The sequence below is a fragment of the Solanum stenotomum genome, chromosome 1 (assembly GCF_019186545.1).
Source record: "Solanum stenotomum isolate F172 chromosome 1, ASM1918654v1, whole genome shotgun sequence".
NCBI classification, from domain to species: domain Eukaryota; kingdom Viridiplantae; phylum Streptophyta; class Magnoliopsida; order Solanales; family Solanaceae; genus Solanum; species Solanum stenotomum.
In genome coordinates this window covers 11,608,203-11,633,096 of record NC_064282.1, presented here as the reverse complement: position 1 = coordinate 11,633,096, position 24,894 = coordinate 11,608,203, and the positions used below count along the sequence as shown (strand labels likewise).

The 24,894-nt window shown below is 32.4% G+C and overlaps 2 protein-coding genes across 3 annotated transcripts; one reads left to right on the top strand and one right to left on the bottom strand.

Annotated features, from left to right (window-relative positions):
- Nucleotides 1-245: 245 nt before the first annotated feature.
- Nucleotides 246-3,343, bottom strand: LOC125853299 (probable serine/threonine-protein kinase PBL7). Its single transcript, XM_049532967.1, has 6 exons — nt 2,855-3,343; nt 2,435-2,685; nt 1,254-1,642; nt 886-1,018; nt 623-712; nt 246-554 (listed from the first exon to the last, which is right to left on the bottom strand). The coding sequence occupies exons 1-6, from the start codon at nt 3,129-3,131 to the stop codon at nt 393-395; spliced, it is 1,302 nt and encodes a 433-aa protein (XP_049388924.1). The 5' UTR covers nt 3,132-3,343; the 3' UTR covers nt 246-392.
- Nucleotides 3,344-9,080: 5,737 nt separating this feature from the next.
- Nucleotides 9,081-16,331, top strand: LOC125850860 (probable E3 ubiquitin-protein ligase LUL4). Of its 2 annotated transcripts, XM_049530706.1 has the most exons (4): nt 9,081-9,701; nt 13,221-13,728; nt 15,915-16,017; nt 16,180-16,331. In XM_049530706.1, the coding sequence occupies exons 1-4, from the start codon at nt 9,166-9,168 to the stop codon at nt 16,188-16,190; spliced, it is 1,158 nt and encodes a 385-aa protein (XP_049386663.1). In that variant the 5' UTR covers nt 9,081-9,165; the 3' UTR covers nt 16,191-16,331. The 2 variants fall into 2 exon arrangements, with proteins under 2 accessions (XP_049386663.1, XP_049386666.1); XM_049530709.1 differs by lacking the exon at nt 16,180-16,331 and having other exon boundaries at nt 15,915-16,028.
- Nucleotides 16,332-24,894: the final 8,563 nt, after the last annotated feature.

Sequence of the window (24,894 nt, the reverse complement as noted above, 5' to 3'; positions counted from 1 at the left end):
ACACTGCTTTTTTGTCTTCCCTATTTTATGAATATCTACTCTTGTATCATCATGTGGACCTATTCGGGTGCGCCTCACCATAGGCTGGATGTTGGCGTTACCCAACAATTTCATATGGCCTAACCTAAGTTAAAAATCTTATTCTATTGAAAGAAAAGCTGAATTATAGCGGTATCGCATTTGTTATCATTCACTAGACAATGAAGCATTACTAAAATGGTTTATTAGAGTTCAGGGTACTATTTGCATACATAAGCCTTATTGCTATAACCAGATATTTGTTACAGGTTGTCATTCTCCAACATTTGATCAAATAACTTATTTTATGGAGATGTTGAATCACGAATAATGTTGGAAATGCGCGTCTTCAGATTCCGAATTAATGGCTCCTCCTAAGACCTTGGACTCACAGTCTGGTTATATGATCTGAAGGAATTGGCAGGGCATGAAGAAGAGTATGCCTTAACAAGAGTTACTAAGGATTGCACAACATCTGTCATTAACGGACGATAATCTGCTTCTGTTTGAACACACATTGCTGCTATAGCAGCTACCTGTTTTAGCAAAAAAACATTAGATTTGGTTTCATATGTAGTATGAGGATAAATGTTATGACATTTACCTGGATTAGATCCTTCTTCGTGTACTGCCCTTGTAATGTTGGATCAACCATTTCAACTACTTTTTCTCTGTTTGTCAACCTTGGAAGAGCCTAATATAACAGAGAAAACATTGTTTCTATTAAACGCCTGAATCTTGTATTGTATGGGCTAATAGTTTCGTTGTTGATACTAACAATATTATAAATACTTATTGCTATACTATCAGGTCATGAAGTAAGACAAGTAACGTGCTACAACTTGTTAAAATACATTAGTTACTGACCCATGAGACAAGTACATGTTCTCCAGGAGGCCTCTTTGTATCAATTGGTACACGGCCTGTCAATAGCTCTAGAAGAACCACACCGTAACTGTATACGTCTGATTTTGTTGTAAGTTTGCCAGTTGAAGCATACCTGTTTTAAGAAATTAATGGTCACAAAATCGAAAGAACGTTAGCTGAACAACTGAGGTGTGGAGGACCACATTTGGTGGATTTTTATTTTAGGAAAGTATGTTTAAGTGTCAGCTGTAAGTCTTGAAGAAATAACAGAAAGTGACAATGTGCTAAGATAGAAACTGAAGCCTCTCCATGTGCAATATTGTCTTATTTACTCATTGATTGAGCAAGCATGGAGATGTAATACTCACTCTGGGGCCAAATATCCCGTGGTCCCTAATACTCGCGTTGAGATCAGACCGTTCAATTTGTCTGAGCCAATTTTTGCTAGCCCAAAATCAGACACCTTTGCTCTGAAATTTTGATCAAGTAGAACATTACTGCACTTGAAATCTCTGTGGATGACTGATGGAGTTGTGTGCTCGTGTAGATATTCCAAAGCTCTAGCACAATCAAGGGCTATTCTTAACCTAATTCCCCAGTTCAATGAGTTTGTGGATTGTTTATGCGCGCTGTGGAGATGCTGCTGGAGTGAACCATTAGGCATATAGTCAAAAATTAGGAGCCTGTGGTGTTGGTCTGCGCAGTAGCCAAGAAGTTCAACCAAGTAAGGAGAGTGTAAGCGACTTAATAAATCTACCTGCCAAAACAGAGAAACAACAATTACCCCTTAATAACGAACAAGTTAGGGTCAATCCTTACGGTCCATGTTGCTACACTTAAAATACATTCATGTTTATAGTTAATGATAAAATTCAAACTTGCAGTTTTTGCTACATTATTGCAATCATATGATTTATTTACATTGTGATATTTTATTTAGATAATGGCTCTGAGAAACATGGTTCTGTTAGCTTGACAATTTGACATTCCTGAAATGCTTTAATTATTCAAGAAAATGCCAAAGTACCATCACATGTCTGTATATTGCTTTGCATGTTATCCTAGGGCCTTTTTTTATTGTCTTTTCCAAGGATAAAAGATTTTAATATAAAAAAAAAAAAAAAGAGAAAAAGTCAACACCTTTTGGAATAAAAAAATTTCACCCTTGAGTGATCCTTAAATTAAAGACAACTTTAAAATCTACACCTTTTGTATATAGCACACAAACCACTTAAATCAGCAATTTTCTCAAGTAACTATTCTGTCCCCCCCACCTCACCACCCATACACAATATATGTACAGTGAATGAATAAAAAGTTGTTTACTTTCTTTTTTATGTTCATTGGTTGACTACTTGAAATCTCACCAATATTGTAATTCCTCCTTTTTTTTAAAAAAAAGACATGTCCTTACTTCTTTCTTAAATTTTGTATGAAGTCAGACTATTACGTTACATAAATTGAGACAACGGGTTAATGTGTGAATTGGAAACAATGTAAGTGGATGAAGAAAGTGAAAGAAGAGGCAATAAATGAAGTGATGACAGACCTCTAATCTAAAAGAACGTTCCCATTGCTTGCCTTCCCTTTGCAGAACTTTAATTGCAGCCACAGTTCCATCAATGAGGACTCCTCTGTACACAACCCCATAACCTCCATTGCCAATCACATTTGCCTCATTAAATTTGTCTGTAGACATCTCCAGCTGCTTGTATGTAAATACTTGAACTCCTCTCAATTTTGTTTCTGGCATCCTCCCTGAACTTCCTCCATGTCCAGGCAGACATCCACCTTTTACATCTGCCCATCACATTTTCATATAAACACAAAAAAATTAAGTGGTTCCATATTTGAACAGTATTTCTTATAAACAGAGTTGTCGAATTCAGGATTTAAATTTAAACGAGTTCAACTTTTACTTTCTTGGATTTCAACATCTATGCTCCATTTGAATTTGAATTATTGTTACCTGGACTTAAATGGATGTCGATGGTGCTATGTGCAACGAACATACAATTGTTTTTGTTGATGACACTTTTTGAACTATTATTAGTCCCATTGTGTTTGGCGGATTGTATGCGCTTAAGCATGACAATGAGAAGAGATATTGCAATAAGCAGGATTATAATTATGATTGGAACGATAACCAAGAGAACGGATGTAGAAGGGAGTATGTCATTGTGCTGGTGGTTTTTATGACTTTGAGATTCAGAGTGATGATGGCTTTCGCTATAGTTATCCTCCATGATCACAGAGAGAACGAAATAGAGGAAGACAGAAAATGGAGTTTGTGTTTGAGGAAAGAATTATGAGGTTGCAATATGAGAATATGGAATTTGTTTTTTAGGATTTGTAGATTGCACTAAGAGCCACATGATGAAGATGATTGCTTGAAATTTTGCCTTGATAGGAGGTCATATTGCCCTACATACATACAATGGCCACATGATGACTCATTCACTCACATATAAATGGTTTTTCTGTACTTCATTCTGTCCCTTCTTTTGTTATTATATAGAGGTCTAGTCTCTGTCTTGCTTTCACAAAAACAACTTTTTTGGAACGTCTAGCACCCAATTTCAATTCATTTTTAGGTCTCAAATTATTAGTAGCTCATAAATCAACTTGCTGTCTCCCCATATTTTATCATCTCCTTTGTGCAATCATCGAGGAGCGCGGTAAAAATGGTCGTAATCTATCCACCCTTTCATCTCTGTAAATTAGTCAAATCTAAATTGGTCGAGCTAGTAAAATTCTGGACCGGAGGAAAAAAAATGAAATGGATAAATTGACATGTACTAGAATTGCATGTTGACTGGGGAATACTTAAAATAATTATGAAAAACTATGGGATCCGCAATTAGTGTTCATTTTGAGGTCAAAATATGCCCTGAATTTCAGGGCAAACTTATTGGGGATCTACACAGGACCTCTCTATATTTCATATTGAGTGAATTAGCTGCAATTATATAACCTAATGTTTACTCCTATTTGTGTACAGCTAAGTAGTTGCATGTGACATTTCAACAAGAAGAGTTGCTCTATAATTTAAGCAAGAGGGAAATATTTACCCACATACTAATATTTGCATTGAACTATATAATTTTTAAGTGTCATGACACCTAACCTTCTTGACCATGAAAGTTTCTAAAAATGACATGGCTTGATTTCATATTTATATTTATTTGATGTAACCATTTGGCTAATTTTTTTTGTCACAAACCAGTCAACTTCGATTAGGTTAGGTTCTACGTCCAAACTTAACAAATAGGAATGAAATTAAACGACATGAGAAATAATCTCGTGATACATTTCATAATCTTACAGAATAATAGAGATTGACATTTCTTCACTATGCTACTAGATACATATATATTATGTAACCACGTGGTTGTACATATCCCATTTGGAATATCTTTTCACTAATTAAACCAACCCTTAAACAGTGTTGTAGGAATATGCATGGAAATCCAAAACCTGTGACTTAAAAAGTAGTATCAAACTTTTCTGGTACAAAGTTGGACCTAGGTAGGCCCAAATCTTAGCTAATTCCTTCTTTTAATCAAACATCTTAACCTTCCAAATTCCTATGGACTCCAAAATTTGATATACTTTTTAAATTACTCATTAGTTGAATTTTTATGAGTCTAAATCAGTAGTTAATGAGTATTATAAAGGTACATAAGCAGGGGTGGATCTATGGGCACCCGTGGGGGTGCCACGGCACCCACTGAACTCGAAAAAAACTTTGTATATATATGTATACATGTATAAGAAAATTATTATATATTTTCTTTGCCACCCACTAAACAATATGGTGAACAGTTTGATTGGCAGAGCAGGCGATTTGCCACACGGGCAGCACGGGTTCAAACAGCATTATTAATTTTTGAAAGCTTCATTTTTTTTTTTGTCATTTTTATTAATTTGTGAAGGTTTTTTTTCCCTTCCATTCATTCTTATTTATTTACTAGTATTCTTTATTAATTCATATTGACATTTATTCACCATAATTAATTCTTAAGTTCTTTTACTTTCTCTTTCACTAATTATTAATCTCTTGATATGAGTGTCGCGTGTTTATTCTTATCAATTAATGAGTATTGAATTATGAACGTGACATAAATATTATTAAGAATTTATTTAAATAGTCGCTTCTAAAAAGTATAAGTTTTAAAAATGATGAATATTATTAGTAAAGTTCTTTTAATTTGAAGGTTCTTTCGATCTTCACCAACAATTTTGCTAAGTTAGATGACTAGATTGAAACTAAATTTTGTATTCTCTTTGTTATATATTTGCAACAACACATAAAGTCAATGAAATATGAATATATTAAATTAACACTATTAGATAGTTTATACAAGCTCAAATTTTAGTGTGAAAAAAAATTCTTTTTTCCTTAGAGTTTCAGCGAATAAGGCCACTAATTCCTAAAAAGAAATAAAAATTGAATTGTTTAGTTAGCTCTCATCTCATAATATCTAACAGAAAATATTACTAACATGCATGTTTGATCGATTTGTTTATAAAAATTGAAAAAAGATAAATAACTCGCTTGTAACACAAAATCAAAGCAACCGACCCGGTTATCTTACTTGAACAATGTGGCACCCAATACCTCCAAATCCTAGATCCGCCTCTGTACATAAGACGGAGGAATCTGTTGGGTTGCATGAAGGATGGGATTGGCTATCTATTCTTTAAGCATAGGTTGGATAGCGGTTGCGAGTTTCCGTAAACAAAATATTCTCTAAGAATAAGCTAAACAATGAATAGTGCTATTGGAAAAACTTCAGGATATGGCAAACATCCATATATATTCAAGAAAAATAGCTACATTTTTTTCCCATGTTATATGGATATAATTAGACTATAAATAGCAAAGTTAATTGTATACAAATAAATAGTTTTTTTTATATATATTTAATATAATAAATAAATATTAAATAGGAAAGTAATTATTGAATGCCTAATTAATTATGGCAGACACATTTGTGATCTTTTCCCATGTTTACTATCATCAAATTTTTCTCTTTCATCACTATTCATACATGACATATTTTCTGATTGTTTCTCCCAAATTCATTCAAATTCAAGATCCTTTACATCACTGCAGGAGCGATTTTTGTGATTTTGTATCCATCATGTATTTTCTAATTGCATATTTATCTCGTTTTTATGAGCAATATATATCTACACATCTACACTTTCTTCTATTTTCATAGAGTTTTGATTCAAGAATTTGTTTGTCCATTTCAATGGCTGAAATTGATACTCCGAGGAGGGTTACGAGAGGTATACATTTATTTGACAAATTGTTGGATGAACTACCTTCTTTTGATTTGTGTATTACTCAACAACAAGCCAAAATTTCAGGCACTATTGCTGCAATGGAGAACGAAAGAAGAACAAAAAGGGTTAATGACCATATATACCCTTAAATCTGCTTGAAGAAATCGAATAGGCAAAATTAGTAAAGAGGAAAAAAGGTTAAGAAGTGAAAACTAATCTTGAAAAAGGAGAAAAGTCAACAATATTGATTCAAGTGGGTGTGAAAAAAGAGCAATCGAGCAGGAACAAGAGAAAAATTAATGAAATTGAGATTTGTATGTTGTTTTTTTTTTTTTTAGTTTAATGTCATTTACTTATATATCTTAACACATGTATTGTGTGCCATTGTCATTATGGATTGTCCTATTATATTGAAATTGTCAGAAAATTTGATTTCGTATGTATATAGTTGTTAAAAAATGAGTACAAGAACATGAACAAAAAAGAGATTGAGGGTTCTCTCATTGTCAATTTGTATATAGTAGAATACTTATATACATAGACATTTGTATTATTATATAACCACAAGTTGAACTGTTGATCTGTGAATACAATTATATTTGAATACATAAGTACTCTGTCAAATTTAATTAGGGAATTCAAGTATAGTTGGATGCATCAATACTATATTATTGGCCTTTTCAAAATCTTATTTAGAAGAATAATTATACAGTTTGATACCCACAAATTGTATCTTTTTTGTTCGTTTGTCTAATGTATATCCATACTTATATAGTTTGATGCCAACAAATTATATTTTTTTTGCTCGTTTGTCTAATGTATCCATATTTTTGCTTAACAACAGTGTTGTATTGTATCCATATTTATATACATAGATACTTGTATTGTTATATAAGCACAAGTTGAAATGTTGATTTGCGTATACAGTTATATCTAGATAGATAAGTACTATATCTAAGATAAAAAGTTGATTAGGGAATACAAGTATAGTTGTATCCAACGTATTCATTTTTGTGTTTAACAACAATGTATTCATTGTATTATATATTGGTGTATTCATTTTTTGTTTAACAACTAGTGTATCTATTGCCATGTAGTTCACCTATTCAAAATCGAAATACTTAACCTTCATTCAAAAATTCAACAATTTGCTTACATACAATAACTTGAATTAACAAAAAAAAATTATTAATACCTTTACGACGCCAGAATAAGAAATATGGAAACAACAAGAAAATTGAGTATGATGTATATATCACAATTTTTGTTAAATTGATAAAGAATATGATCTGATATGTCTTTAAATAAGTAATTTTTAGTTATAAAGTTAATTATGGGAAGTTGCTCATTGTATGGACGTAATGTAAAGATAGCGGGTTATATTTAGAGTCAATTCCTTATTTAGTTTGTTGTACTTAAAGATGTATTAATGTATAAATAAAAAACTATACAAAAATATGGCGAAAAAGTGATATAAATTATAGTCATTTATTGTAAATAACATACTTATAGCTATTGGTATTCATTTACCCTATAAATATAGTTATTTTTGTAAGTTGCTCATTTAATAAAAGCCTCATATGTATGGTCCAAGACATGTCCAGAAGCTAGAATGTTTCACGAGTCTCTTATATAAGATGGATCTAAGTTGGTTTTCAAATGGGCCTAGAAGACATGTAATATAAGATGGGCTGAATTATTCTTTGGGGATAACTCATTATTCTAAGAAGATGAACCTAAAAACTGGCTCTAAGAAAAACTTTGCCATAAATGGAATTATTGTAGTCTAAAATGATCATGTATGCCATTACTATCAATATTGTCCAAACTTCAATTGTTCTTTTCTAATTACAATCAAATGTCAAGTAGAATTCAAATCCAAAGGTAGGTGTGTACGTGAAATTACATTGGACCAGTTGTTATTGTGTCATATATTATCCTAATGTCAATGTTTTTTTTTAACATTTTAATAAATTCAATATATTTATACAACAAAACCGTGAAAATCACCCGATAATTAATGTTGATTTATTAATATTAATATAAGAAACTACTAAAATCTAATGAGAAATGAACAATGTGTCTAGTTTGGTCAATGACCAAATTAAAGACTTCGACACTCTCAATTTGCCGTCAAACTATTCTATTTGACATTGATCAAGATGGTATTGTGATGATACTAATTTAATTTTAATAATAAACAATGCCAAATAATCATCGTTAGAAAAATTCAATACCTTTGACGGAATGCTTCCACTTTTTTGAATAAGCTAAATGCTTATTTTTCTGTTTTGTTCAGAGAAAAGTCTTTTATCACTTTTATTAAATTTATAAAACTAAACTGTATTTTTATCAATAAAATAGTGAAATATCTCATATACAAATATACTTCTAGACTTTGAACTTTCAGGAAAAATAAATTACAACTATATATAACTTGTATTCTAGTTGTGGAATCAAATTAACATAAAATAAACTCAATAACTACACAGAGCTTTCTTAACATAAAAGTAATGTTTTTTTGACATCATAATCATGGGGAAAATTATAAGAAAGGGCTTAGGAAATATCAAAATTACTTCTGACGTTTGAATTTTAACTTGGTGCCTTCCATGGCCAAACAAATTAACCTTTTGTTTGGTTGTGTTTGTACTTTGAACCAACAAAAGGAAGGTTCGTTGAATTTTAAAAAATCAAATTCTTTTGTCATAAAAACAAACAATAACATATTCACTATCCGATAAATTCGACAGAAGATAGTGAATACACAATCTGATGTCGATAGAAAAATAACTTGATATATTTATTTTTATTTGTTTATATTAATTAATAATAATTGATACTTGATTTTTCAACAACTTAACTTCCTAATCACTTTCCCTTAACCGTGTGGGTCCCACATTTTCCATCATTCTTCTTCTTTAATTCTTTTGCTGATTTCTTCAAAATACATCTTCTACTGTTCCTCTGCTTCTTAAGAAAAAGATGGGAATTTCTTGGAGTAAAAGACATCAAAATCATCACCTCCACCACCATTCTCCGCCACCGCTGCCGCCGCCGCCGTCTTCTTCTATTGCTCCGCCCTTTCCTTCTCTGTCTCCACCACCACTGCCACCTCCCCACCCAACCTACTCCTCACCTCCACCTTCTACAACACCTCCCCCTTCCCGAAACCCTTATCCTTTACTAACCCCTCCTCCCCCACCCAACTACCCGCCTCCTTCCAATTCGAATTACCATTTTTGTTTCAGTCAGTCCAGTTATGGTACTAGACCTGTAGTCTATCAAAATCAGTATCCTCCTTATTATCATCCTCACAGTAATAACGGATGGGGTGGGTTTCGGCCTCTGCCGCCTCCTCCACCGCCGTTGCCAGCGGTGCCGTATGTGGATCACCAAAATGCGAAGAAGATTAAGAATGATGTTAATGTTCATAAGGATACTATCAGGGTTCATGTTGATGAATTCAATAAGGATTTCCATTTGGTTTCGTTTACTTTCGATGCGCTTGTTGATGGAAGGTACTTGATCATGTCTATCCTTGTACCTTTTTATATCTTTTGATTTGATTTCATCGTTCATTTTTTTTAGTTAATTATTATGCTATTGAGCTGAAGAACCTGCAATTGAAGATTAAAAGTATATTAAATTGAAAATGAGTGAGTAATCTGTAACTGATCTTATGAAGTGACCTGGAAAACTGTTGCAAGCTTATGATTATGTTTATAAATTGGCTGTTGTTAACTTGTTTTGATGGATTATTGTGGTATCGGTTGGAATTATGATCCCTTTCATAGTAAGAGCTTTTGGTTCTATTATGTGAACTTAGAACTCAGGGATAGAAGGATTGTATCATGTCGATGAGCCTGATAGTTTTGGATTGTCGGGAAAAAGTCAATTGTTAAGTATTGTTCTATGTGTTTGAAAAGAATCACATGGAATTAAAATGCCAAATCTCGCAAACCAGAATTTATTGGGTATATCAACAATTACCATGCAAATACTTGATTACTTCTAGTGTTAGAGTTAACTATTGACTTCCTTAATGTTGTATGGGAACTTGCAGTATATGCACTTTTGGGGCTTCGTTGTATGATTGGTTTATATCCAACTGGTTATTTAAGATTTTAACTGAGGTATTAAGATGCAAATTCTTCTGTTTCTTCAATCATTGAAATGATATTGTAGTAGTTGTGGCAAGAGTACCAATTCTAAGGCTTGACAAAAGTTTAATGGAAGGTATTATGAGTTATTTGTGAGGTGACCTTTTTCATTGCTTTGTCTTATATGGAAAAAACGAGTACATTAGAATGCTTTGAAGATTTGCCTAACTCTGGAAGGTAAAACTTCTTAGGTCATGGTCTCCAAACTAATAACTTATCTAATTTGATGAGCCTCATTGAGCTGAACTGATGGTTAATAATGTGTTAACAACTAGTAAGGTGTTTTATTTCCCCTTTTTCTTTTACAATCTTGGGCTATTTCCTTTGTAAATAATCCTAGGCTGGCATTGACTATATTGTGCCTCTTATTAATATGTATCTCGTTACTCAATATTGGGAATAGTGAATACAGATTATCAAGCTTTCAAATTTAAAGATGGTTTTGGTGAAAGATATTGGAATCTATTACCTTACTATGCCAGCAGGGAAATAGTGTCATCTTAAATGGCTGAATCCAGCTTACTAACCTTGTAAGCAGCACCAGGGAATGAACTAGTACATTGATATTGCTAATTGTACATGGAAATGGATTTCTGGGAGATAGCATGTATCCCCTGAGTCTCTAGCTCCAAATAATCTTGATTTGGAACAAATCAAATGTAACATAGAAAAATATTTTTGCTATTTGAAATTTCTCTTGAACTTCAGACTATCTGAGGATATTTTGACTAGTTGGAATTCTATGCCTTATCTCAATGTGAAGCCAACAAATACCTAAATAAGTAAAATTGTTATGAAGAAACTCAACAAGAAAAAGACAAAAAAAAAACTATTAGATACCAATGAGTGTGGACTGGTCTTTGATTAGTAAAACGTTAACTGTTTTTTGTTGTCAAGTTGAAATTCCGAAGTTAAACTGGTCAATGAGAAAATATCAGACCTGTATTGCATCTTGTTGGTGGCATTTAGTGCTTTCTCTCAGGATGATTTTAAGGTGTCTTCACAACCAGCTATTCTTTACTCGAATTTCATGAAGTGCAGCAAATATATTCCTTGATGAAGACTAGATTCAAAATAACACAAAAGACAATCAAATGAAAAACTAATTTAATTAGGAATCGTGGCATTTGCAATATTCTTCTTTTCTTTTTGATGACCGTGGTGTTTCGGTCAGCTTTCGTGCACCTCGACTACTTCCAGTCGATACCTGCCACCTCTCACCAGCAATAGGTACCAGGTAAGAATCACATAGTGTTTTTTTTTTTGTCTCCACAGAGGTTGTTTTGAACCTGAGACCTCAAGTTCTTAACCACTTCATTGACCACTAGGCCACTCCCTTGGGTGCATTTGCAATATATTTCTTGACCAACTGAGGTTATATCAACTCATTTTCTTTTCCTTAGTTTCTTTTGTTTAGGACTTATTTTATTTGGTTGATTATTATATCAGCGAGTGAGATGATGATCGAAGCAAGGTACACTACCGAGATGCTTAATATGGTTGGTGTGTATGTAGTCTAAAGAGATTATGTGAAGCTCAATCTCTCCACTAGATGTACCATATAGCCAAGTCCCAAGAGAAACCATGAACCGAAAAAGAAGACCTTGCCCCACCCATGAGTAAATATTTCGCAGTAGCCTCATTAGACCATATATCTTTCTTGGTATATGATATATCCAGATAATAGGTAGGAGCATAAACTGAAACATTTTCGGGATATAAAAGTAGTTGTTAAATCGTTAGCACCACATAAAAACATCTGATTCAATTTTGCAAGCTGTACCTTCATAAAAAAAATTTGCTAGATGTACTGCTTCATTGTCTAAGAAAACCATATTGTTTCCTTCGTTTTTTAAAAGCTCTTGCTTTAGGGACAAAACCCACAAAAGATGGATGTTGCCAGTAGGCAGTTCTTCTGGATCAGCCACTTCCTTAAAAATCAGATACCTGGACGGCAACATTGCTCTTTGTAGTTTAATTAATTATAAATTGTATATCTCTATCGGAAACAACCTCTCTACCCTGCAAAAGTAGAGATAAGGTTTGTGTACATCCTACCCTTTCCAGACCCCACCTTGTGGGGTCACACCCGGTTTGTTATTGTTTGTTGTTTATATCTCAAAGAGGTTGTATTTGTTTTGGTTAGTAGTAACATAATCCGTTCATTATCTAAATAAAGAGCATCTCTCACCAAAAGATCAATCTGATACGTATTTTGTGTTTCTATGAGAAGCTCAATGGAATGTAGTAAGTTGTCAACATATCATGCGAAAAAAATCCTTAATAAGTACTCCCTCTATCCTAATTTATGTGGCACACTAATCTTTTTAGTCTGTCCCAATAAGAATATCACCTTTCTACAATTAGAGCAATTTAACTTTAAAATTCCCTAATGATTTATAATCACACAAATGCCACAAATTTCAAAATCTTTCCTTTCTTAAATTTTGTGCCTAGTAAAATGGTGTCACATTAAATAGGACGGATGGAGTAATATTTAAGGGTTGGGCCTCGCTGACCTTTTAGTTGACTACTTTTTTGGAGTCACGAACAGCATTTCAATGGAAAAGTAGCCTTACGGCCATCTCTTGAAGGTTTGTGGTCCTAAGTTTCTCTTTTTTTGTTTTCCGCTGTTCTTGATGGGGTTTTGTGCAATAGAAACGAGTATATTTTTCTGTGATAAATTTATACTGTGTGCGTATACACACACACATAGTTTCTTTGTTCCAATGATTGCTACTTCTTACTTACGTTAGTGTAGCTGGTGCTATGCTTTCCTAGGTTGGCACTCATTTGATGTTTCATGGACTAACACTTATTATTTTGACAAAATGAAAGAATAAAATTCATTTATATTCTTTTGTTTTTTGACTGCAGTATCACCATTTTCTACTTTGCTAAGGAGGGACCCAACTGCAAATTCAATCCCGTATATCCCGAAATCAAGCCTGTTCAAATACCATTTGTAAAAGGACTGGGCCAAAAGTTTTGCCAGCCTTCTGGAACTGGAATTGACCTGGGCTTTTTTGATGTCAATGACCTATCAAAGCCTCTCCAAGGAGAAGAAATTTTCCCGCTTGTTATATCAGCTGAGTCATGTCTGCCATCTACACCACTGGATGGCAAGTATGATGGGCAGTCACTGGATAAATCTCCCCATTCACAGATAACTGAAGCTGTGCTAGTGAAGAATAATGATGATCATTTTCAAGTGAAAGTGATCAAGCAGATTTTATGGATTGAAGGAGTTCGCTATGAGCTGAGAGAGATTTATGGGATCAACAATTCAGAGGAAACTAATGTCAATGATGAGGAGTCAGGAAAAGAATGTGTAATTTGCATGACTGAGCAGAAAGACACGGCAGTTTTGCCATGTAGACATATGGTATGATCATTAACTTTGACAGTTGCTTTATTTCTTCAATATCTCAAGGTTAAAATATATGATAAGTCTAGATAATTTGGTACATATTATTCTTGGCCCGTACTTTTATCTGTAGCCTGTTGAAAAAATGACATTGGATTTTACATTGGGGTAAAGCTGTTCCTCTTAAAAACAAAAAGATAAGGAAAAACTGAAGGCTCTTCTCCTGATAGAGTTTACAGGTGCATACCATGGGCTATAGGTTTTAGTGGATATTGATAACATAGAAGACTTCGAGAATACGTGGCCATTTCTGATGTCTCTGGTATTCACCAAGGCACATCCACTGATTGTTGTCTTGCATCTAGTATTAAAACTTTTGTATGAATCTCTTAGGTTATAGATGTTGCTTCAATACTTAATAGCTGCAAACTGATGAATGTGGTTGTAATTTAGCAGACTTGGTACTTCCAGTAACATACTGGAATCCAGACTTTATTGGAGGTTGATATTGTGGAATATATTGACCTCTAGAGCTGGAGTTGGGGATAAGGGCCTGAAAGTTTTGAGGGGTCCAAATGATTTTTAGTAAGTTTGAGAAAGTGTTACCTCTGCGTTTATTTCTCACTGAAAAAAGATTTAGAAGAATTTCACTACTAATACGCTAATATATTTAGAATGGTAAATAACTCAAGGATAATAATTTGTTTAAACTTTCTTTTTTGATATATTATATGTCATAAGTGGGAGGGAAGGAGTGATAAACATCCCCCCCACCCCCACCCCCTCTTCCCTCTCAATAGAAGGAAGAGAAATTGACTTCATGTTTTATGACCATTAGATATTCACAAGAAGTGGAAAGATATTTCGTGTTTTTAGAACCCAGAGGGACTGAAAGCTAGCTGCTGATTGAGTGTCCCCTGAAGCTATGTATGTAGTGTTTGAGAATGCTCTATTTTATCATTTGATCTCTCCTTTGATCAGTTCCTGTGGGAACTTCTTAAATTGCCCTTATATTACATAAAAAAGGCGGAATGACCTGAAAGACCCTTGTACTTGGCTCCGTTTGTCAGTTGAACCCTCATACTCATCACTTTGCCAACTAGACCCTTAAACCCATCAGAATACAACATTTTAAGCCCTTTTCTCCTCCGGTCAGTGTGCGTGTAATGGACGCGATTACACGTGGAATTCCACATCATTTTTTAGTGCCACATGCGAAATTAAGTGCTAAAAAAATAAAAAAAAATCAAGTAGATCAATTTTTTAAGTTAATTTCTTAAACTTTTCAAATAGTCATCTTCTTCATATTTGGTTACAAATTGAGCACTAGATTCATACCCATTAGATCAAATTCTTCTTGATTTAACTTGTAAATTCAACTACAAGTTCACCAACACAAACTCAATGAACCCCAATCAAAATTTTTAATTAATTTTACAAATTCACAAGACCCATTTATTATTTTTTAAGCTTTTCAAGCTTATCAATGGAGTTTTAAAATTTTCAATAGTCACAATCATCCTTCACATTATCCACATCTCCTCGTTGAAACCATCTAATAAAAGAATGATACTAATATTTTTCAAACCTAAAAAACGAAAATTTTAGAAGAAGTTGAGGCTACTGATTTGTATAAAAAAAGAAGAAGAATAAGAGGCGGAGAAGAGTGAATTAATGTGGGGATAAAGAAAGAAGAAAGTTGAGGGTTGTGGTGAGGGGTAGAGGAGAGAGAGCTGGTGGAGAAGAAGAAAGGATGGGTGTGGGTGAAGGAGTGTTGAAGAAGATGAATCTTATTTTCCCTTTTTTAATTTTGTTAAATTGATTTTTTTAAAAGTAAAATATTGTTTTAACTTGCTTTCAAGCGCGTGTAATCACGCATATTTCCAACTCACCAATATTAATGTCACATAAGCTTGGTCAATGATCAGAAGGGTTTAAAATATTGTGTTCTGATGAGTTTAAAGGTTTGGTTGGCAAAGTGATGAGTAGGAGGGTCCAACTGACAAACGGAGCCAAATACATGTGATCTCCCAGGTCATTCCACCAATAAAAAATGAAAAAGAAGAAACATAGGTTAGCAAGAGAATGAAGTATTAAGTATACTATCCTAGCAGGAAGTTCTCTTGTTTTATAGCTATGACCTCTTAAATTCTCAATTTTTTTCCTCTTTGATGCCCGTTAACTGTGGTGTTTCAATTTTGCAGTGTTTGTGTGGTGAGTGTGCCAAAGAACTGAGGCATCAATCAAATAAGTGCCCCATATGCCGCCAACCCATTGAGGAACTTCTGGAGATTAAGGTCAACGAAGGTAAAACTTAGATGATAAGAGTCCATTGTTTGATGATATCGAAACTAATCTAAACATTTCTTAAGAACACAGAAATTTTATGAAGTTTCTAACGAGTGATGTAAGAGGCTCTATTTCTTGTGTTTTCAACCTTGACCTATATTTTCCCTTTCTGCTTTGTAGCTGCATCATAAGCTGGGATATTGTGACAGTGGAAGGTTTGTGTTTTTGGTGTACTATTCAGCGTGTGATTGTATAGCACAGAGATTGTATATAATACGGTGAATAATACGAAGTTTTTGTCAAGATTTTCATCTTTTTCTTAAAGGAAATTTGTAGACTAATTATGTCTTCCGTTTATTTGTTGAGTTAAATGGGTTGAGGACCCCCATTGTCTTTCCTCTTTTGCATTTCCCGTTTTCATATGTGATGGAGAAAAAGTAAGTGGGAATATTTGTACTGCAAGTAAAGTGGAGAAAAAGAGCACATGAAGAATCTAGGGTTTGGCTCTAGTAGGATTTTGAGAAGACAAAAGGCTGAAATGTTGTCTGAAAGTATATTTGAATGGGAACAAGTAGATTGGAAGAGGAGACAATTTTGAATGACGATAAAGCAAAAGTGTCTATGCTGATCCCAAGGTTTGAACTTTAACGCATCACTGGATCATGTTTCTCATGTTCTTGACACCAAAGGAGGAAAAAGTGTGCTTTCAACATAGTAGTAGCAAGTTTAATTCCTTTTCCACTTCCCTTTTTTTTGGGGTTTTCAACTGCACAGTCAAAGTTGGGAAAGAAAGAATATAGCTAGTGTGGGAAAAGACATTGAGAAGAACCAAAATGTAAGTTTCCTAAAGCTTTTCTTTTTTCAATGGAGAACTACATTTTCTGAAAAAAGTTTTTGCTCTGTGTGATCTCCAAAATATAGCTAGTATTGCAGTACACTATAGACTAGAGAGAAATTTTTGTTACAAGGGTGAGTGAGGAGAAAAAAATTAAAGAGGTGACAACGCCAACGGCTATGGCCTAATGGGACAGCTGGCGAAATTTAAAACATACTATTACCCTTTCTGTAGATTGTTATAGAAAAGGAAGACGAACTTTATATACAACAGCGTACAAGTTTAGTCTCATAAAGTGAAGTCTCGAAAGAATAGAGGGTATAGTTTCAGCTCAAGGGGAAAATAAGTTCATTTGATACTACTATTCCCCTTTTCAGTTCAAATTAAGAACTTGGAATCTTTTGCAATTTCGGATATTCCAACTTGAAAAAGGGTTAGGTAGTTTATTCGAAAGAGAAAAAAACTCACCATATATACATGTTGTGTCTAAATTAGTTTTTGCGTATATGAATTGCTCAAATTATTCTTTTGGCTTATCCAAAGAGTATGAATATATATAAGGAAAACACTCAAATTTGCCTATACTATATCCTCTGTTATACTTTTGGTTATTCACTCTTATATCATTGAAAAATCATCTCCCCATGGAGCTCGAATGTATGACAAAGTGGATTTTGTCAAAATGATTCGACGAAAATTGCCTAAATTTTTCCTCGAATTTTGACTATATCCTTCAACTTTGAGTTCAGTTTGGGGTCTAGGTCAAAATGAACTTTTTCCTAGCATAGGTAAAATTAGAGCATAAAGTATATAATCAATAATGGAAACTAAAGTTGCTCCATAGGAGAATTGATAAAGAAATAGAGATGATGATAAAGATCATATGTACTGGTGAACGAAAAAAGATCGAAGAAAGGACATGAGAAATTATACTTTTTCCATATATATTTTAATTAATTGTAGAGAATTTTCTCTTCTTTTTAAACTATATGGTTAAGCAAAATAGTGTAATAATAAAATAATATAAAATAGATTCCAGATTGATGGTGATAGAAAACCTAATCCAAAAGGATTGGCGTGAAGTTGGAACTGGCAACAGTGAGGCAAACAGGGAGGTTTGTCCCCCGACAACAGTAGACGCGTCTTCGCCACAAACATTATCGAGTTCACTTGAATTTAATATTTTTCATTAAAAATAATAAATTTTATATGAGAATCAACGAAAGTAATTATTTCAATTCAAATTCATCTGAAGTTAATATTTCAATTCTTTTTGACTTGTTTTTAATTTCAAACTCTATTAAAAGGCAGATCCCACGAAACAAACAATCAACAGAACACAGAGCTTTCAAGTACCAAAAGTACCATCAATATTTGACGTAAAATATTATTTTCTTGCACATGGCTACTGTGTCAATTATTGATAGAGGAATAGCTGGCTTTTCTATTTTTAATAATAATAATAATTATTATTTTTGTGTGATTTGTTTTTAATTGTAAATCCAAAGGAAAGAATTGGACAGTTGGTTGTTGTCTAGTCTCTTCATTGGGGTCCTCCCTCCTACACTTTCCTATCTGCTATAATAATGAAATGCAATTGAACATGATTAGTACCCATACTAGCAGCTACAATAACACTCACATTATTGTGATAACAACAATATACTACTCCATTAATAGTGCTTCCATTAAATATGGTTCAAAGAAAAGTCAAATTTGGTGGCATAAACGCTATATTGAGTAATAATTGAAAAGTGAAAAACAAAAATATAAAATTAAGAATCAATGGTGCTACTAATTCATTAAGGAAAAATCGTTCCCTATCGAAAGGATCTTTATTTTCATGGCACAAATTAAAAGTATTGATTATTTGTAATCTCTAATTACTATAGAAGTTAACCATGAGACAAACTTAATGGAAGTAGTTATCTGCAATTAATAGGATTTTGTGCGTTAACTTTTTTTTTTTTTGGGTTTTTCATCCCATTTGATCTTTCTATTGGGGTTTTGACTAAATTCAGATTCACGCTTCCTAACAAAAATAATTTCATTTTCAGAAAAACTCAAACCCGAAACTATCTAAGTAAAATAATTAAATACTTCTCACTTTATCACAACAACAATGATCGGTACATTTTGTTTTTTTTGCTAGCAAGGGAATCGATTCCAGATATTTTCTCTGTGCTATTGATGTAAAGTGAAACAAACACATCTGAAACCAGAGGAAGACCTTTTCGTCCTTATATTTTGTGATTGATTGGACAAATAAATTTAGGATCTAATATTATTGGATTTTAGATTTTAAGTTACTAACTTTCAAATTAATAACTTATACTCTTTTCATCTACTTTTAATTGTTATGTTGTGTTTTTCGAAAGTTAATTTAATTAATTTTCAATGTTAAATTATTTTACATTAATTTGATACTTTAAACTAGAAATTTAGATATTTAAAAACTATACGAAAAGTACTAAAAATGCAACTTTTTGCATATTAATATGATGAAAATATCATCATAAAATGTTAGTCAAATTTTTTATAGTTTGACTCTAAAAAAGAAAATCATATTAATTTAAAGTGGACGTAGAGAGTAATATTCCATGAATTTTAAAGTATATACATATTTTAAGTATTTTAAGATATATACATATTGATTCTTTAGCTCAACACTCGATTGATTGTGCACATAATTTTAGAAAAAACACTAAAAGAAAAATTAACATGAAAGTCAAATATAAGCAAACTATCAAAATTTTCTTTTTTCTTTTAATATGTAGTAATAAAAATTACACCTTTAAATAATGAGCTGCTTTAGCCAATATAGCTCTACTATCTTTTACGACAAAAAATAGAAGTAAAAATAATGGTGACTGTCCTAGCAAACTATCTTTATTATTTTTTATTATGAAAGATAAATCAGAATGTTAAACTTACAAGTTTAGTACTCTTTTATCCTTTTGTGCACTTAGACAATAAATCACCTTTCTCTAAATGTAGTAATTTATCACTCATGTAGTACTATATTATTTTGACATTCCCTTTTGGAACCATTCCAATAAATTTAACCTTTTCCTAACATGGAAAACTTTATTCCTTCCTAATATTCAAATATTCGAACCAAATTATTTTAATACTTCATGGGTCCTAGGAAAAATGATAGAACTTGAGTATGAAGTAAATACACCTAAATTTGTTTGCATGAATTTGTATATTGATTATTCAAAAAATAAAAAATAAAATCTACTGAACAGAGAAAATAATTCCAAATAGTACTCCATACCTAATTCTTCGCTTGATTGAACAACCTGGAGGAGCTGCTTTTAATAATTTTATGAAAATAATTGATCAACTCTATTGACTACTTTGACTAGTTGATGGCATAATATTCTTGAGTGCTAATATTTGGTAAATTCTACGGCAGAATTTATTAACCAGTTTTCATTTTAGTCAAATCATTAATTAACATTAAAGGTTGACAGAGACTTTTTTATCATTTTTTTTTTTATACTGGTCCGACTAATAGAAATTTGTAGTAGGAAATCCAAATTTAGAGATAAAATATTTTCTATCAAAAATAATTTTATATCAGACTTGATTGTAGACATCTAATTAAGATAAAATAATATTTATCACTTCACCTCCATCGATACGTAACAAAGACAGGTCTATATATATTAATAGGACGAGCCATTATGGTACCTAAACCATTTTCTTATCATGCTTTAAAAATCAAATCGTCCTCTATAAACATGACATTGCGCATGTTTAAGTTGTTGGATGTCAAATTTGTTATCGCTATAAATTTTTAAAATACTTAGTTGTTTAATTGTAGAAGTAATTTAATATTGAATTTGATTTCAGAAAATATTTGGATTCTTAATTTTGGAGATAGTATATCACTTTGTTTATGCAGCTACTTAAAATCGTATGATTAATAAATTTTAAAAGACAAATTTCATTGATATTTTCTTTTTTTATTGCTTGTATCTTTCTGACAAATTTACTGTTCTTCTATCGGAAGATTGTATAAAATAGCAAACTATTAATTCAAATTAAATATTATAACCATTGTTTGATTTAATTGTAACCCGTAGCAAACAGTTGTCATTCGCCTCTCTCCCTAAGTTTCTCGCTCGCCACTCTTGCCAATCTCTCCCTCGCCTCTCTCTCTTTTATACAAACACAAATATATAAAATGCGTTTGTGTTTGTATAAAGCGAGAGAAAACTGTATATACAAATATGAATACATATATTTTCGTTCTATACACTTATAATTATACAAATTCAGATCTTCCCATGCCCAGTTCTCTTTTGCCTTTCTCTATTTCTCGCTTTCTACAAACACAGATTATACAAATTACAATGTATAATTTGTGTTGTATAAAGCTAGAGAGAGATTTGATATACAAATGTTTTATTTTGATTCAATTGTATACAAATTCAAATTGAATGTAGATATACAAACACATAAAATTGAAACGAGAGGCTGTCAACGATTTATACAAATGGTCTGCCAGCAAAATTATACAAATCAGAAACTCCTGTCAGTGAGTTATACAATCTGATGTTCCATAGGTAACATAAAACTTGTTATGAAGAGCAATTATACAAACTATAGCTATAACTTATTCTTTTTGATGTGTTTAAAAAAAAAAAAATCTCTTACCGGCTTACGATAGACAGTCTCGTTTTATGCTAATTATTTATCACACGAAATATATGACAACTTAATCGGCGGCGCAGACTTGTATTTCGTTGTTGCCGACGTCTAACACATTTTGTAACATTAGGCGATATACAATTTTGTCTCTCATTTCTATACCAACCATTCTTTCTTTTTTTTTCTTTCTTTTTTTTAATTACCCTCTCTAGGAGCTCCCACCCCTTTTGCTCCCTTGGTGACTCGAACTCATAAATCCCTCTCGTCTATACCAATCATTCTTGGTTTACATTATTTCACTAAAGTAGTGACGATAGAGAAATTTCAGATCAAATTATTAAATTGAAGATATTTGTTCAATTTTGTGTTAAGAACATTTTTCATTTTTTTGAAAGTAAAATAATGATACATTTGTTTACGAGAAAAAGTCATATTATTTGATGTATTAAGTAAATTTAGGGTTTTAGGTTAGGGTTAGAGTTTAGGGCTTTAAGGTTTATTTTAGGTTTTATAGGATTTAGGGTTTCTTAAGGGTTATGGTTTCTTAGGGTTTTAGGTTTAGGATTTAGGGTTTTAGGTTATTGTTTAGGGTTTAGCGCTTAGGGTTTTAGGTTAAGGGTTTTATCTAGGTTTTTAGGGAGAGAGGAAGCTTCCGGACCATCTTTTCCAGCCAGATAGCGAGCGATCACTCAGCAATGAACATTAACTGAAAGCGGCCGGGAATGAGTACCTATCCCTTATGGGAATCGAACCCGTGTCTTCGACATGAAAAGACGATGTCCTAACCACTGGACGAAAGGGACCAAAAAGCCATTCTTCATATACCTCAGCTCTGAGAATAGAAGTGTTTCGTTTTCTTTCTATACGCAATTCAAGATTTCGTTTGTGTTCATGTTGGCGATTTCTAATGTGAATTCGGCGGGTCATCCCCCCTTCCTACTGGTTCCCCCATCGACCCAGTGACACACCAACCACGCCCCTTCTCTTTCTTCGATCATAAAGCCCCCTGATCCCTTTATTTGTCTTTCATACCCCCTGAATAAGTAAGACCCCGCTCTTTCGAATTAAAAAAAAAAAAGGGGCGAAGTGCCCGTTTAAAGTGGCGAAGGCCTATGCTACAGTAAGCAAAAAAGTAGGTTGAGGTTACGAAGTCACTTAATCGAACTAGAAAACTATAAAGAAAGAGAGGCTAAGGTTACGAAGTAAGGTCAGCTGGTTAAGGAAAGCTCAGGTTATGAACTGCTCTTTCGGCATCTCTTTCGCTTGTCCAGTAACCTCTTCTTTCTCAAAAAGAAAAAGTCGGAACCCGGTCTTGACGCCCCTAAACAATAGCAGTAGCACGAATCCTAAGCTACGGCACGCGAAAGAATGGTTCCATGAATCATGGGCGGATCTTAACAAATTTCCTATCAGAGGATTACTACGACTACATCATCATCGAGGCGCCCCGGTCTGAACATGCCAGGTTGGTTGACAAACCCAAGGGCAAAGCCAGAGGGAATAATAGGAGCAAACTACTGGTGATAGGAGTATTTTTGGATAAAATTATTGATAAAAGAGTATTTTAACATCAAACTATTAAATGATGATATTTTGTTTAATTATGCATCGTTCAAAGATTATTTTGAGTTTTTGAGTTCAAAGGCGAAACTATAATTAATAGATTATACATACAAAAATGTTGAAAGTGGGTATCAAACCCACATATCTCGCAAGAAACAGAAATCTTGCATCCTCTTTTCTACCTTTGGACCATTTGTTTGTTTTTTTAAATGGATTCAGACTGTAATAATTATAGTATAAGTTTATTAGAATGTTTAATGCAAATATGAATTTATATAAAAATTATGTGAACTCGATATTGTACTATAACTTCATTATCTACTAATAATTCCTTCTTTTCTTATGCTTATTTTGCTTTAAATTAAATGTATAGAACTATCATGCTCTTAATTATGGTGTACAGATACACAAGTGACTTAGTTACAACCAAATTGGAAATTATTATGATGCCTCAAAATATTGGTTATGAGACCATCCTTTCTGTGACCCTTCTTTTGTTTGTCTATTATAAAGGCATAAGCTAATATTCCATGTATAAAATATTACAAATTGCCTTCATAATTATATTTTTGAAAGGGAAGTTAATTAGTTGAATCCATAGAGCTAACGCTTTTGAGCATTTGTCACAACGCATATTTAATCTACTTTTTACTTTCCAATCGATAATATTTTTTGGAATATGTTAGCGCTGCGAGCCAATATTTTTAGCAAATTTTAAATTAAAAAAATAAAAATAAGAGAGAAGATGCAATAGGGATATAGAAGATAATTTACCGGTATGATTTTTTAGCTCATCATTAGCTTTTCGATTTAGGATATGCCAATAATATTACTTTAAAATGATAATATTTGTTCTTGCATAACCAAGATAAAAATTCATTATTACTAATCTTATAAATTATACCTATATTATGTTGCATGTTTAACATATATTTACATACACACGGATATAACAAAAATATTGTTTAGATAAATCGATGCTGCAACGCTGCATTCGGTTATGTTCCTAAGTCAAGGAGTTTGAATTTTATGTCAAAAATGAATAACAAAAATATAAATTAGAAGGCCGATTATATCAAAGAAGGAATTAATCTCAAGTTAACGGTTAATTCAAACTATGTGTAGAAAATAAATTTTATAATAACAACAAGACGACAAACTAAACTATATCTTTTCATGATTGTTTGATCCATTAATCGCTCAAGACATATCAATATTATGTTATTCTCTTCATTTCAATTTAAGAATCTTAATTAGTTTAATTTTACACCAATTTAAAAAATAAATAAAAACTTTATATTCATAATCTCAAAAAAAATATATATGTAAATTTTAAATTTATCGCGTAGAATATTGAAATAGAAAAATCATATATCTCAATATTAGGGGTGTTCAAAAACCGAACCAAAAAAAGTGTTATTGGTTTATTGCTATTGGGTTATTGGATTAACGGGTTTTTAATAGCTTTATAAAAAAATTATCTGATTCGGTTTGGTGTTAATTTTTAATATTGGGTTATTGGATAAACTGATAATCTATTAAGACTATAGTAATTTACTACTTTTACCTATACATAAATACTAAAAATTGATCTCAATATCTTACTAGTTATGTCTTTGTCATTTAGCCTTCAATTATTACTTCACTGTGACTTTGAGTTCACAACTCCACATTATACAAACCGTCAAAACTCTAAACCTAAATAAGAACCCTATTCCTCTTAATTTCTCTTTGTGTTACAAATGTATATATAGTTCTTTTCACGTTTGTTATTATTGTTTCTATTTTATGATCAAGTATAAGTTACATTATTATCTTGTCATGAAAAAATTATT